This window comes from Oryza sativa, chromosome 2 (genome assembly GCF_034140825.1).
Source record: "Oryza sativa Japonica Group chromosome 2, ASM3414082v1".
Lineage (NCBI taxonomy): Eukaryota > Viridiplantae > Streptophyta > Magnoliopsida > Poales > Poaceae > Oryza > Oryza sativa.
In genome coordinates, this window is record NC_089036.1 from 13,089,624 (window position 1) to 13,106,187 (window position 16,564).

General features: G+C 41.5%; 1 protein-coding gene and 1 long non-coding RNA gene across 2 annotated transcripts; one reads left to right on the forward strand and one right to left on the reverse strand.

Moving 5' to 3' along the window:
• Nucleotides 1–5,296: 5,296 nt before the first annotated feature.
• On the forward strand, nucleotides 5,297–9,944 carry LOC4329182 (26S proteasome regulatory subunit 6B homolog). Its single transcript, XM_015771466.2, has 6 exons — nucleotides 5,297–5,878; nucleotides 6,440–6,670; nucleotides 7,171–7,329; nucleotides 7,571–7,723; nucleotides 8,707–8,790; nucleotides 9,575–9,944. The coding sequence occupies exons 1-6, from the start codon at nucleotides 5,381–5,383 to the stop codon at nucleotides 9,707–9,709; spliced, it is 1,260 nt and encodes a 419-aa protein (XP_015626952.1). The 5' UTR covers nucleotides 5,297–5,380; the 3' UTR covers nucleotides 9,710–9,944.
• Nucleotides 9,945–12,169: 2,225 nt separating this feature from the next.
• LOC107278532 (uncharacterized) lies at nucleotides 12,170–16,311 on the reverse strand. Its single transcript, XR_001543111.3, has 8 exons — nucleotides 16,078–16,311; nucleotides 15,849–15,947; nucleotides 15,613–15,747; nucleotides 15,224–15,517; nucleotides 14,787–14,920; nucleotides 14,576–14,668; nucleotides 14,331–14,482; nucleotides 12,170–12,406 (listed from the first exon to the last, which is right to left on the reverse strand). It is a non-coding gene; the product is annotated as an uncharacterized lncRNA (long non-coding RNA).
• Nucleotides 16,312–16,564: the final 253 nt, after the last annotated feature.

The following is a 16,564-nucleotide window of genomic DNA, read 5'->3' on the forward strand; positions in this document are numbered from 1 at the left end:
GAGAAAACATAAAATGAAAGGATATATATACATTTTTAAAAGATAAGGTGTAGAGGATAAATGTAAAGAGGATTTTATTTTTCTTTTAACTTTTAGGGTAGAGCAAAAAATGTTTTTTAACTTAATTATTTTATATGTGATTAACATATGAGTCCTACTAACACGTAGGTGCCACCGTGGCATGCCATGACAGTGTACGGAGTGGGTTGGATCCTGTTTTGGACCGGTATAATACCCAAAACAAGTTCAAAGACCTGAAAAATGTATTTTGAGCGTTTAAGGCCTAGATGACACACCGTACAAGTTTGAGATCGTCCTTGTACTTCACTGGTACGAGGATGGGTTCCAATTTCATATAACATAAAATCAAATAGGGTTAACTGGATCCATGCTATTATAAAATCACATGTTTTGAAACCATTACAATTCATCTAATTGGAATAATGACATTATAAATCTATGGCAATAGGAGATATTCCACTACTTACCCCATTAGTGTTGTTACCAAATTGCCCCGTCTTCTCTCTTCCCTCAATCTCTTCCATGTCTTTCTCTCCTCCAGATCTAAGCCAAAACTACCGCCATAGAGCGACGGGGGACGATCGGGCACAATCAAGCTCGATTGTGACCGTGTGAGCTAGCGGATTCACCGGTGCGCGAGCGAGGGCGAAGGATCCGCAGCTAAGTTGGTCACCGGTGGCAAGGCACGAGCAAAACAGATCCGTGCCCGAGTTGGACGCTGTCTTGCGCACGTATAACTCTGGCGCCCGCACACTCTCTCCGCCCTCCTCCTTCTCCACCCAGCATGGCAACAACGTGCAGCGTGTAGGCGTGCTCAGCTAATATGGCAACGAGGACATGCACGAATGCCTAAAGCTTCTTGATTTCTCCAAACCTTCCATTTATGCCACGTCGCCCAAATCCAAACCGTGAATTTCTTCTTCATGTTGATTTCTTTCGCCATGAGTCCACTTCTCATGAGCTTTCTTTTTATTTCCACACTGTTCGAAGCAGAAGCCAAGTTTTCGCAAAAAAAAAAAAGTTGCACTTTTCTTCTGTTCCACTTTTCTCCTTTGCTCTCTTTTTTTTCTTAATTCTCGCAGCTTATCACAGCTTCATACGCTTATTTTCCCATCTCAGTTTCATTAGCTAAGATCGGCTCTTTCTCTTCCTTGCCATTTTGTTTCCACTCCAATAGCTTCAGCACACGCTCTGACTTGCCTTCCGACAATGCAGCTCAAGCATGGGGGCACTTAAGATCCATGGTTGGGGTGGCTGAAGTGACCAAGGCTCATGTATCATTACTTGTTGGCTCTGTCTATTATAGTGGAGCAAGACATGAAGAAGAATTATCGGCACAAAAGAGAAGATGTGAGAAGAACTGTGCAAATTGGCTCCATGGAGGTAGAAATCGTTTATTAAGAATTTCTGAATTTGCTTCGGCATAATCGGTGTGCATTAGCAATTTAATATTTTATATGTTAATTAAACCAAGTGTCATTAGCGGCCTAATTATCGGCTTAATTACCCTGGGCCTATACGGGTTGAATAGGCCCAACAAAGGATGGCTGCAAGCATATATATATATATATATAGTCATGTTACAGCCTGAAGGGAGATTGGGGGGTTGATTTTGTTATCGTCGAAGGCTGCTGCTGCCGAGACCAAGGAGATGGCGATCCCATCTTCCACTATCTGATGAATGCCACCTGTTGTTAGGGTTGGAAGCTAAGCAAGGTCAGGTGATCGTTTCTGGTTTTGCTGCTGGATTCTCAAGTGAATCCTATTCTTACTGTTTGTGCTGAAAGTGCTCGGGTAGGAGAATTCATCTAGGGTTCGTTTCTGCTATTGTAAACCGAATCCATCTATATTGTGATACTATTTGTTTGCTCCTGAGATATTTACCGGTCTACTATATTTTGGGTGAATTGCTTTATTGATTCAATCAATTGGCTACGGCGCATGCACACATATATACAGTCTTATTTGCAGCTATTATATATATTTGGTCGATTGAGACAAACAACTAGATTCTACATATTTTGTACCGTGAAAGAGAGGGGAAATTAGGGTACTCGCTGTCGGGTGCTCATCAAGTGGTATCAGAGCGTGGTTGATCATGGTACACTGGAATTTTTGTTTGCCAAGAAATTATCACTGTATTAAATGGTGAAGATGACAGACTACAGCTTCACGAAGGAGCTTAGGTTTGTACCAATGCTATGCACAAGAACTTCTCCGTCGAACTACTATGTATGGGAAGATGCTATGGAGGAATTCTTACGAGGCCGTGGATTGGCTTCATTCATCAAGATACCTTTTGCAAAGCGCACCTTTTCTGATCGGGTTTTGCGATGGTGGCTGAAACAACAGAATGCATATATTGACAGAGGTGATAAACATTGCAGGTCATGGACTGCAATGAAATTGGAGCTACGACATCGATATGATTCACAAGCTTGTATGTTTGTTTCCACAAAAGAAATAACCAAATTTCCTGAGATGACATCTGATCCTGATGGGAAGTTAGATGGGAAGAAAGAGAAGTTATATCCCGAGCAAAAGGAAGCCATTGTTTCTGAAATTTCACTTCCTCAAATATTGAAAAAAGAAGAAACTCATATTGCCGTGGAAGTGGATGATGGTTCATCGAACATGGAATTGTCTATGATAGCACAAGAAGTACAACGCGACAACTCCAAGGTTGATGTGAAGGGACAACGTTGTAATATTTTCCAGTCCGAGTGCAAGATTCAAGACAAGATATGCAAATTAATAATTGATGGTGGTAGTACTACTAATGCTATCAGTTCAGATTTAGTGCATGCTTTATCTTTGCCTATGAGAAGGCTTCCTAAGCCGTGTTATATTCAATGGATGAATCAAGCAGGCACATTAAAAATTACTCACAAAGTGAGGGTTGCATTTTCTATTGGGAGCTATGTTGATAAAGTGGATTGTGATGTTGTGCCTATGACTGTTTGTCACATGTTGTTGGGGAGGCCATGGCAATTCGATCGCAATGCTACCCACGAGGGTAGGTCCAATCAATATTCTTTTATGCATCTTGGTTTTAACCATGTGGTGAAACCGATGCACAACAGTGCTATTAAAGCGGAAGTATTTCCTGTCTTTAGGAAGAAGAAGAAAGATCCAATTGTGCATAGTACAAAGCCAAGGACGGCTTTGATTCAAGGGAGGGAGGATGATGTGACCAAGGCTCATGTATTATTCCTTGTTGGCTCTGTGTCTAATATAGTGGAGCAAGACATGAAGAAGAATTATCGGCACAAAAGAGAAGATGTGAGAAGAACTGTGCAAATTGGCTCCATGGAGGTAGAAATCGTTTATTAAAAATTTCTGAATTTGCTTCGGCATAATCAGTGTGCATTAGCAATTTAATATTTTATATGTTAATTAAACCAAGTGTCATTAGCGGCCTAATTATCGGCTTAATTACCCTGGGCCTATACGGGTTGAATAGGCCCAACAAAGGATGGCTGCAAGCATATATATATATATATATATATATATATATATATATATATATATATATATATATATATATATATATATATATATATATATATATATATATATATATATATATATATATATATATATAGTCACGTTACAGCCTGAAGGGAGATTGGGGGGTTGATTTTGTTATCGTCGAAGGCTGCTGCTGACGAGACCAAGGAGATGGCGATCCCATCTTCCACTATCTGATGAATGCCACCTGTTGTTAGGGTTGGAAGCTAAGCAAGGTCAGGTGATCGTTTCTGGTTTTGCTGCTGGATTCTCAAGTGAATCCTATTCTTACTGTTTGTGCTGAAAGTTCTCGGGTAGGAGAATTCATCTAGGGTTCGTTTCTGCTATTGTAAACCGAATCCATCTATATTGTGATACTATTTGTTTGCTCCTGAGATATTTACCGGTCTACTATATTTTGGGTGAATTGCTTTGTTGATTCAATCAATTGGCTGCGGCGCATGCACACATATATGCAGCCTTATTTGGAGCTATTATATATATTTGGTCGATTGAGACAAACAAATAGATACTACATATTTTGTACCGTGAAAGAGAGGGGAAATTAGGGTACTCGCTGTCGGGTGCTCATCAGTGGCACAGGCTGCTAGTGCTACCACTTCCGTTGACGGGCTCCCGCCGCCGAGTTGGTCAAGAGAGAGAGAGAGAGGAGGGGAGTAAGGTGATAGGGGCAATTTGGTCCAAAAGGGAATTTTAATGTATTGAAAGGGTAAATAGGATGGGAGAGAGAGAGAGAGAGGAGGGGAGTAAAGTGATAAGTTGGGATGAAAACGGTACAAAATATTTTCAGATTCCAGGCTTATTTTCGAAAACGGAATCAGCCAGTCAGAAATACAATAGTCCATAATACCTCCCTAGCCTAGCCCAATTCAGCATAATACCTCCCGTAGTCCATAATACCTCCCCTAACCTAGAGGCTTAGAGAGTAGAGAGTGAAGGACTGAGAGGGAGAGTGAAGGACTGAGAGGGACATCGAAGATTCCAGAGCTGAGCGGCGGAGCGACGCATCCAGATCTCACGTCGCCTCGTCCCCCTCCGTCTGTTTGAAGTTTTTGTCCATCGAAGTTTGAAGCTCAGTTTGAGGGTTTCTTGTATTCCGATAAATTTTCGTTATCGTATCCGTGCCGGTTCGTTTTCACTCCGTTTTCGGTTTCGATAATATTCAATTCCGTTTTCATATCCGGTGTTTCCGATTCTAATTCTGAAAAAAATATGAAAACGAAAACGATAAAGGTAGTTTCCGTTCGTTTTCATACCGTTTTCATCCCTAGTGATAAGGGACAATTTGGTCCAAAAGAGAATGACAATATACCGAAAGGGTAAGTAGTTACATATTTCCGATTTCAAACAAATTTATAACGACATCCTTTTAATTAGATGGATTGTAATGGTATTTTTTCAAAACCGTTAATTTATAGAGATATGGATTCAATTAACCCAATCAAATAACTCTAATTAACAAATGCTAACATAAATAATAATTGTGTTAATTAGCCAAATTAAACCTTTACAATTTATGAAAGTTTCTATCAAGTTATTTTAGGCAAATAAAAATGAATATGAAAATTTAAACTCTTAAAAAAGGTCCTGAAAAGTAGATTTAATCTTTTCAAGCAGAGAACCGAATTAGAGTAGAAATCAAAATTGAAGTAGGGAAAGAAACGAATTGGAAGGAAAACTCGTGGAATCGGAAAAGCAGGCGGCCACTGTTTATAATATCCTTTCCCTTCCTGCAAGCAACTTCGTCCCCGTTAATCCCAGAGGGCCGACCCTCCCGATTTGTCCCCAAACCCGAGCACGCCACCGAGCCCTAACCCTAGCCTCCGCGATGTCGACCGCCGCCACCGCCCCGCCGCCCGCCGCGGTCCTCCCGGCGGCTCCCCCGCCGTCCTACCCCGCCACCTCCGCGCCCTCCGCCTCCGCGGCCGCCGCCGAGGACGACGACGACCTCTACGGCCGCCTCAAGTCGCTCCAGCGCCACATGGAGTTCGTCGAGATACAGGAGGAGTACGTCAAGGACGAGCAGAAGAACCTGAAGCGCGAGCTGCTGCGCGCGCAGGAGGAGGTGAAGCGGATCCAGTCCGTTCCCCTCGTGATCGGCCAGTTCATGGAGATGGTCGACGGCAACAACGGAATCGTCGGATCCACCACCGGGAGCAACTATTATGTGCGGATCCTGAGCACCATCAACCGCGAGCTGCTCAAGCCCTCGGCGTCCGTGGCGCTGCACCGCCACTCGAATGCGCTCGTCGACGTGCTGCCGCCCGAGGCGGACTCCAGCATCTCTCTGCTCGGATCATCGGAGAAGCCCAACGTCACTTATACGGTCAGTTTTCTGCTGGATTTTTTCTGATCCGCGTGAACCTTATGTTGATTTATCTGTTCTAGATCTGCCTGTAAAGTGCCATGTTTCTAGTTAATTTAATTTTTCGAAGTATAATTTTGCATCCGGGAGATTTACTTTCACACGAGATTCTTTCTGAAGCCCGCCGGGATCAGTTTCCCAACATTTTGCCAGTTAGGCAGAAAGTTGGAATTTTAGATATTTTCTGATAGTTGAGTGCAATGGGGATCTGAATTTTGCTCTACCAGTATACAGTTTATTGCATAACATGAAGCCTTGGAATCGTAATAAGGACATGGTTGGGCTTTTGTCTGTATATGAACATTTCGACAATTGGATTAAACATCTATCTGCCTAAGCTATCGCTGTTTAACTATTGATTGGCTATCGAAGTTAACCAATATTGACTTATGACCACTAACTGTGCATAATGTGATACAATCCTCACATATCCTGGAGCTTATTTATTATTGCTCACTGTAATCTATTCATACAGTCGACAAATAAAATATTTAACATTTTTTTGCTTCTGACTATTTTCAGGATATTGGAGGATGTGACATCCAAAAACAAGAAATTCGGGAGGCTGTTGAATTACCGCTGACACATCATGAGCTGTACAAGCAGATTGGTATTGATCCTCCAAGAGGTGTGCTTCTGTATGGTCCACCTGGAACTGGCAAAACTATGCTCGCCAAAGCTGTGGCACACCACACTACTGCTGCATTTATCAGAGTTGTTGGTTCAGAGTTTGTGCAGAAGTACCTGGGTGAGGTATGTTAGGACCAGTTTATGTATATATATTAATAACTTAGCTCACTCGTTACATCTTGTTCGCTGAAATAACAAATCTAGCCTTATACTTAAAAGGTTCAACTGCATAATGTTTGAACTGCTGTGCTACTGAATACTAAGAAGGAATGTGTTAAGGATTAGTTCTGCTCAAATGTTAAGGATAAGTTAATCGAAATAGGCTAATCATTTTTAGCTGAAGAATTATGGGGAACTTTGATAGTGCTAGTAAATATCTAGCTTGCCCATGCTGTGTATTCATTTGAACAATTCCTATTTTTTGTCTGAATATTCTTTGGAAACAATCTTTTTGACCATCAATGACAACTCCAAATTAACCAAGTCTTTGTGCTTCATGCTCAATAATAGTATGCATAAGTTTGCTTTATGTTTTGGATGTTGAGACTTCGTTTGTAGATTTTCTATGGTTTTTGGGCATACTAGTTCTTTTCTTGATGAAGTTCTTTTATTCATTTGTTTAGGGACCTAGGATGGTTCGAGATGTATTCCGTTTGGCTAAAGAGAATGCCCCAGCTATCATATTCATCGATGAGGTTGATGCTATAGCAACTGCTCGTTTTGATGCTCAGACTGGTGCTGACCGAGAAGTTCAGCGTATTCTTATGGAACTACTCAATCAGGTAAGGTTTATTGTTGTAGGATATCTGTAAGATACTTGTGGAGAAACTGAATATTTGTTGCTTGTTAAATTTGAATAGCTCAGCCATACCCATACATTTAAGTAGTTGAAGCTCAAGTGACTTGAAATACATAGTCAAACAAGGGATTTACACAGATATTGTCGAGAATATTTTATGAAATTCCTATGCTTGAAGGTTGAAGTATTTCTCACCATGTGTTTTTTTAAAATGTCGAATGCAGATGGATGGATTTGATCAAACAGTGAATGTGAAGGTTATAATGGCGACCAACAGGGCGGATACCCTAGACCCTGCTCTGTTACGTCCAGGTAGATTGGACAGGAAAATCGAGTTCCCTCTTCCAGATCGTCGGCAGAAGAGGCTTGTTTTCCAAGTAAGTTTTGTTTTTTTTTCCCCAAAATGTGTGTCCTTCGCAGGATATTACTGACTGATGGGTATTGTTTGGTAGAGCTTTATATTGAAGGTTAAGTTTCTATATTGTTGATGGGTATTGTTTCTTTCTTGTTCTTTACATGTAGCCACTGTTAGGAGTCTATATTGGTTCGTGACTTTTTTTTAGTTATGCTTGTTTAACATAGTTTGATCGGAGGGGCAGAATCTTTCTGTTGCACAGCCAATTATTTGTGTTGCATTTGTTGGGGATAAATCAACAGTAGCATCTGATAATACTAACAATAAAGTAGTGAGTTGGTCTGTACTGCATCTGTTGATGCTCATTTTTCCACAAGAGTGCACAATTATTGTAGGCTCAATATCTTGCTCCCTCCATCTGCTTTTGATAGTCATATTTCCAAATCTGAAAAATTTATTTTTGATAGGCATATTTCAATCCAACAACCTATCCTCTTAATGACTTTCTCGGATTTAATGCGTGACTCTCCATTCTTTCTTTGATAGTCATATTTCCAAATCTGAAAAATTTATTTTTGATAGGCATATTTCAATCCAACAATCTATCCTCTTAATGACTTTCTCGGATTTAATGCGTGACTCTCCATTCTTTCACACAAGATTGGCTACATGGGCATCGAGAAATGCAAATATTAATGATTTGCTTGTTTATGAGGAATAACAAGTAGCATGTTTAAATGGATGATAAGTAGAATTACTTATCCTTGGTCTGTGTGCCAAGATGAAATATGACTATCAAAAGAAGATGGAGGGAGTATATGACTTGGTTTGCCTGTAATTTGCATAATAAGTTTACATTATATCCTTCTGAACATTTGTTATTTATTATTTATATTCTTGTTTGTAATTCATCTGTTTATGATTTTTATAACTGATGAAATTATTGGTTGCTAGATCCTTTCTGAGATTATATTCTTATTTGGTAATTGATCTCTCTATTTCCAGGTCTGTACTGCTAAAATGAACTTGAGTGATGAGGTTGATTTGGAAGATTATGTTTCCAGACCAGATAAAATTAGTGCTGCTGATGTGAGTATCATTCCATTTTGATCTTCATATTACATCTATCATAACATAATAATATATCAATCTGCATTTGTACCACTAGAGCATAACTAGAGGATTGCCGGTTGATCTGTTGCTTAACATGGCCATTTTTTGACTAATGCATAGCCCATGTCTGAGGACTGTAGTGCAGAAGATACTTTTGATGCCATTGTAACTTGTGGCACATCTGTGCTGGTTAAAATTTTAATGCCGTGCTCCCTGCTCCTAATCCATAACAGTAAAATTGAAATATCACTGTATAAAACTAGAGGATATTTTGACATAAATATTGCATACTCCCTGCTAATGTAATTTCGTTATCAACAGTTATGGCATCAGAGTTTCAGCTTGTTACTGTGCTTTATTTTTATCTTGCTGTAACTTCCAATTTTAAGTTAATAACATCAAAATCTAAGATATATGTTTCCCCTCGAGAACCTTCCAAATCTTAGGGTTCTATTTTATTCATTACATGACTGTAGTTTACCACACCTTTTTTTTTATTTTCATTATGTGAAAGTACCACCTCTAATAGATTACCTTTATATGTTCTAATAATTTTTGTAACCCTAGAGGTTCCTTAAAGCCTTGTTCATCATCAAACTTTTCTTTTCATTTGTAATTCTGTGCTTTGGCATAAATGTTGCTGGCAGCTACACATGCACATTTACTCTCTGCTCAGCTTTTGCTCAATAAATACTGTAAGCATTTATATTCGCTTTCCCTTGTGCTGTTCTGAAATTCATTGTGATGTTCTGTTTTTCAGATTGCTGCTATCTGTCAAGAAGCTGGTATGCATGCTGTGCGCAAAAATCGGTATGTTATCCTCCCCAAGGACTTCGAGAAGGGTTACCGAACCAATGTCAAGAAGCCTGAGACTGACTTTGACTTCTACAAATGAGGCAACATATTGTTGAACTGCATGCTTGTTCCCCTCCGGAGCTATCATTAACATTAAAGATGATTTCCTGGATAGTCGCCTCAGCGATATTTAGTTTATGTACCTAGAGGCTCGTCAGTGCCCCAATCTGTTTTATCAGGTCTGTAATTTCAATTTGTGCTTGTACTTGCTGGAAAATAGAAAGGTTTGCACGGTCAATCCTTTTGATGTGAAACTGGACGTATTTTCGCTACTATTCCTTTGTGTTGGCGGCAATGCTTTTTGGATTGTCGTTTGTTGGTTAAATGATGTGCGGCTACCGGCTAGGCTAGTTCGTGAGTTACCGTTACCATTGGCTTTACATTGTTTTGGGCTGTTGCCCTTGTGGATAGTGCGGGGGCCGATGCACTTCTTGAGTAATTGTTAAGTCGGGAAAAGGAAAAAGTACACCCAAAGTCCCTTAACTTGTCATTGAGTTACAAAATCGTCCTGTAACCACAAAATCACATATCCAGCGTCCCTTAATTTACAAAATCAGTGCAAACTAGGTCCCTCAGCGGTTTTGACTTCGGTTTTATCCGATGTGGCAGCTAACTCAGCATGGGACCCATGTGTCAGCCTCTTCATCCCCTCCCCTCTCCACCTCTCTTCCTCTCTCCTCTCTTCTTCTCGGGCGTCGGCGGGGGAGCAACTAGCGGGCGCAGACCGCAGGGGGAGGAGCCGCGCGTAGGCGAGTGGCGCGCGGGAACCTCTTGCCATATACCTTAGCACGCGAACGACGACTACGACGACGACCTTCTCTTGGGCTGATTGCGAGCACCACTTCGTCGATGTCTTCTCCTTCCCCACCATCGGCGTCGAGCTCGCGCTGGAGGAGAGCGTCCTCATCGGAGACATGGCTACCGCCGCAAGGATTATGGCCGCGAGGCAGCTGCTGCCACCGCCTCCGCAATCGGTGTTGTCACCCGTGCAGCTGCTCTCCCACCGCGTGCGCCCGCCCACGCGCCGCTCCACTGCCCGCGCATGGCTAGAAGAGGAGGAGAAGGAAGAACAGGCATGCGCCGCCTGCTGGTTGCCTCCCGTGCAGCTCAGAGAGGTGGCCCGCCCGCCCGCGCGCGGCTCCTTCCCCTGCCACTTGCGCCCGTGCAGCTACTCCCCAACCGGCGCCCGTGAAGAAGAGAGGAGAGAGGTGGAGAGGGGAGGGGAAGAAGAGGCTGATGCATGGGGTCCATGTGGGTCCCACACTGAGTTAGCTGCCATATCGGATAAAACCGGAGTCAAAACGGCCGAGGGATCTAGTTTCGGTTTTGTAAGTTAGAGGACGCCAGATATCTGGTTTTGTGGTTGGAGGACAATTTTGTAACTCGGTGACAAGTTGAGGGACCTTCGGTGTACTTTTTCGTCGGGAAAATACGTGGGCTACCTTTGTTGTTCGGCCCGGGGAGGAATTCGCATCAAATGGCTAAAGCAGGTATATGCTCGGTTCACCTATCAAGAGCACTACTCTCTCCGGGCTGATAATACTTGTCGTTTTGGATAAGGGTGAAGTCAAACTTTACAATCTTTGATTATGATTCATTTTTTTTTAAAAAAATATTTGTCTTTCAAATATGGTGACTACATGTATATATTAGTCTTAAAAAGTACTTTAATATGATCATATATTTGTTAACAATTTTATACATATTATAATGAAAAATAATGGTCAAAGTTGTTTTTTGGAGACCGTGCCCTTATCTAAAACGACAAGTATTATCAACCCGGAGGGAGTACAAAGTTTGGGTACCTTAGGCTTTACTTTGAGCAGCTTGAGAGTCTTAAGGTGTTTTAAGATTATGAGAATTTGCTAGTAGCTGGTACACAGTTCATAAAGTCATAAGAATATGGAGAAACTGTTTTTTTAGCAAATGGCTTCTAATTTATTTTTTATATTCTACAAATATAGATTTTTAGAATCTAGAATCTATACTTCCTCCGTCGCATAAAAACTAACATAGTGTATTGGATATGATATTCTAGTACTATTAATCTGGACATACCTCTATCCAGATTCGTTGTACTATAGTATGTCCTATCCAATCTAACATGTTTTGGGAGGTGTAGATTATGAGAGATGCTGCAGTTGCTACAAAGCTCTCAAACAGTTCCCAAGAATCAGCTAGTCTTCCTCTGTCCTAGTTTATAGGGCGTGTAACTATTTTTTGCTAAGACCAAGATAAAAATGTTTGTTGGTGTTATGAAGCTCTGGTACTAAAGCTCCGTAGGTTTCTGTTACTTTTGCTAGTAGAAATTGACGCGTGCTAGGCTACTTTGTAAGAAGCTCTTTATATTAACTAGAACCTGGGGCGCGCCGTTGGCGCGCCGCCTGGGCGGAAAGATGGTGAAAAAGAAGTGGATAATTAGGAGATACAACTTCATACGCCGGGTGCAACGACTTCATTCAACCAGCTAATAAACTGATGGTGACAATGTAACTTGCAATTGTTAGAGAGTACCGGGCCGCAACTTTATTTAAGTTTCTTGTAACCGGTTGCTTGAGCACGATTACAATAGTGAGATCATATGCCACAGCTCCATAGTTTGTGTACAGATAATACATCATGAAGCAGAATTGGAAAAGGAAAGATCTATTTACAGAGATGCCTATCTCTTCTAGAAGGGGGAAAAACCTTAATTCCTTTCATGTGAAGATGCTTAACAATGCGCTATTTCCTTCATCTGTACAACAAAAGAAAAGCAAGCATTAATCTACGCAGGAGAAAACACATCAGCGCCATATATATATATATATATATATATAAACCATGAGACCGTAAGAAACCATCGAGGGAGCAACCATGTAAACAACAACGACGTGAAACCTAAACTAATTAAATGAAACACAACATATCCAACTAAGTGTAATCCGCAAACTAAATAACAAAATAATTTAAGAAATGAACATGGCACCCACAAAACTGTCACAGTGCATCTCCTCAAGAAGCAAGGTCCAATAAATGATGATTGCCTGTAACGCTCCAGCAAATCATCCTTACCCTAGCTAAAAAAAAACAATTCGGTCGTAAGAACAACAATAAATCCTAGAGATGGAATTTATAAACTGCAGCCTCAGTTCAACAAGCACCGGAGAACACCACCAAGAAAGAAAAATAATATGTGGTGTGCTGGAAGATCAAATCGAAGCATAGAATTCACAGCTTGGAAAGCAAACATCTAAATTTCAGACGGCAAAACAAAAACAGATACATCTAAACTTTGTCATCAATTTTCTACCCAAGGCACTTGTGATTTAGGTACTTGAGTATTAAATTTCCGCCCCCTTGGTTACGCAGCCACAAAACCTTTCCACAAGGATGCTAAGCAAACGAAGAATAGATATACAAAGAATGATATATACCAATTGGGCACAAAAGAACTAATGCACAGAAAGTTCAACAGCCTCACTCGCGACGATTACAATGACGCGATGGGAGATGTGTTTCAACTTTGATGTAAAATACTCGGAAAACATTAATGCAAAATAAAATGCCTGAACATGTCAACTTTAAGAAGGGAAAAATTGACCTAAAGAAGGGAGATGATGTTAGATCATACTATCAGAGGGTAGTATTGCTTGCCCCATTATTATTCGTTGGTTATATGTAACACCTGATGCCCAGGAAATAGCACAAGCATATTGAAATCATCAAAGAATAAAAACAAATTATATGCAGGAGGCGTGCCACTGGGGCTAATTACATATTGTACTTTCTAATGCCTAATTACATGTATGTTTTCATCGCTTCAAGCATGAATTTGTCACGGTTATCCATAGGACAAAACATGACAAAACATAGATGAAACAATGGATAGGTAATTTTTAAAAGAATCACCAGAGATCTATATATAAATGCCACCAGATAAATGAAAGCAATGTATAAGGATGCAGAATTGAGTATTGAACAAGCGAATAGAAAAACATACCAAACAGTAGAATGTTAGTGTCGGTGATATGGGCCCGAGGGTACCGAGATCAGAGGGAGAAAGGCTGCCCTCAGTATCCACGTGGCACACCCCCCCACGGGGGGGGGGGGGGGGAGGGGGGGAGGGGGAGCCCGACCACTCCACGCGGCCACCACGCATATGGGGTTAGGTGGGCGCCCCTCAGTGCCCACCTAACTGCTTTCAATGTGACTGCAACGGACGCACCACGCAATGCGGCGTGCTGAGCGTTTGACCAGACTGTGCCTGGCCGATTGACGGATGGGACGGTGGCAAGCCCCGACTCCCTCTCTAGCACACTCCCATCCAAATCTTCAATTCTCACCCGCTGCCCCCGGCCAAACTAACAAAGGGGGGCCTCACAGTCCCCCGCTCGAGGGGTTAACCCTCCGACAGTTAGGATTGGATAATCTAGAATAGTTTATTGAACGCATTGAACTACATCTCTTAATATGCTCTAAGTGAAGTAATTAAAATCTGGAGACCTCCCTAAGAAAGTAGGAAGAATTGACACAAGACCTACTATTATCCATTTGTGGTCAAGAAACCAGGAAAGCATATGGTAGTCATATATCCAACATTTTGAAAGGAGATGTGTTAGAAATGCAAATTATCGAAAGTATTAATTCTTGAAGTGATGAAAATGAATAAAAGATAGTACCGCATTCATCTTTTTACGTCTTCCTTAGTTCCTATTGATTTAACTGAGAAACGCTGAAACATCAGGAACAATATGAGCAAGAACAATATGTTGTCTAATGCTACTATATCTGTAAGCTTTTGTGTACATCATTGATTCATTTTCCTAATGACCTGCAATAGTAACGGTGAAGAAAATGATTATAGAGATTTTGTGGGGTCAATTAGATGGGATGAAGGAAGGGGATATTAGATATAGGGATGTACCATGATCAATGGCACTACTGGAACTCGCCTTCGATTTAGCACAACACTAATGAGGTAAATTAGAACATGAACAACCAGACAACTACCCTACCCCTGCATCAGAAATATGAAGTTGCATCGATGAGTTTTTATCTCAGCCGTCATAAGCAGTGAAGAAAATCAAGAAAAACTTGTAATTGTACCAACAAGTGAGATGGACAGATGGTTGCACCTCATTAAAAATAATAAGGCCCAAACCTCCTCTCCCCACCTGATGCTGGCCTCCTCCCTTGTTCCCCATCACATAGCTCCAGCTGCTGCTGCCATCTCTCCTGCGCGACATGTTCAGAAATCTGGCCACCCTCACTGTATGCAAAATTGAAGCTCATCAGAAAAGACTGCAACAAAGAACAACCAAGCAACTCCTCTGAGCATAGCCTTGCCACCTCTTAATTATCATTGCATAGTGATGTAAACACATTCATGAAACAAAAAAATTATCCACAGGCAGAGAAACACGCAACCTTTGATCACGTGAACACGAGAAAGGATCAGTCATTCTGTGCAACTCCATTATCCTCATATACATAATAGAATCCGCACAAAATTGGAATCATGCTGCATCAGTAAAGATTCGGGGATGAGAGGAGATTTCTTCCCGTAACTCACCGAGATGGCCACTGAGAAGAGTCATGAGGGTGGGGCTTGGACGCCGCCAGCCACCTGACTCACGACTGCTACGAGCAGCGGAAGCAGCAGGGCGAGGAATCGCCACCAAGGTTGAGCGCCCATTGTCGCCGATTGAATTGGTAATTTTTTTTTCTCTCTTGTGAAAGGGATGAACACCGCGGCAAAGACAAGGTGAAGGAGGATCTGAGACCCTTCGCGTTTCTGTTGCGGTCGATTCGTCCCCTCGTTGTCGTTGACAACAGCAAGTTACTCGAGGAGAGCTCGATCCTGTGTCTGCTAGATCAACCACAAACAAAAGCCAGTACTGCTTGAGATCACAACACACAATCGTCACAGCTGCACAAAAGACAAAGATTGGCATAGATTACCTTGGCCCTTGGGGCGACACGGGCCATGAGAGCGGCGGCGGCATTGACGACATTGTTCTCAATGAAACTGATTGTGGAGTTGATGATGAGTAGTGTGATGATGCCCACGAAGTCCTGCCAGTTCGGCGGCTTCCCCTGAAAACCCCAAACAAATCAACCCTCATCAATTCAATCAAACCTCTCACAATCCCTCACATGCCATGCTCTGAAACATCATTAAATTCATTACTACTTACTCCTCCATTGGCGAGAGCGATGGCCATGATTGTCACAGCCTCCATGACCTAGGACAGCGGGTTCCACATGAACCCCAAGAACTTGAAGAACTTGCTTTCCTGCACACACACACACACAAACAAACAAACATGAAAAAAAAACTTTGCATCATTGAATCGATTCCTAAACAGAACAAGAAACTTTTCTCTACTGGATCTTGGGAGAGAAACTGCGGATTGGGTGGGTTACCTTCTTCTCCACGAGCTTGTTGGGGCCGAAGAGGTTGGCAGGTAATTAGCATTAAAGATGAATCCATCCTAAGCACAGTGAAAATGCAATCATTCCACCATTTGTTATTACCTGTCAAATATACTACAAAGAGAATTCAGGTCCCAACAGAGATATAAGACAAATTTCTACAGCTAATGCAAAGATTGGCAAAGTGCAGCAGAATAGCACGCTGCTAGATTCAAGGAACTAAGAAATAACACGCTTTGTAAGTAGAAAACTATCTATTCTAAGATACTTTTGTAGGTCTTTCTCCAAAGTAATGATAATACACAGAAATAAATGATGTTATAATTCTGAAATGCAGGCTAAAACATTTTAGGAAGGAAAGCAAAGCATCTTTAAAATTCTAAGTATCATGCTATCTTTAGAAAAGGACAATATGGCATTCCGGCAGGCTGGACCATATGATGTGCTAAAGCACATAATAATCCATTCTCATCTCAGA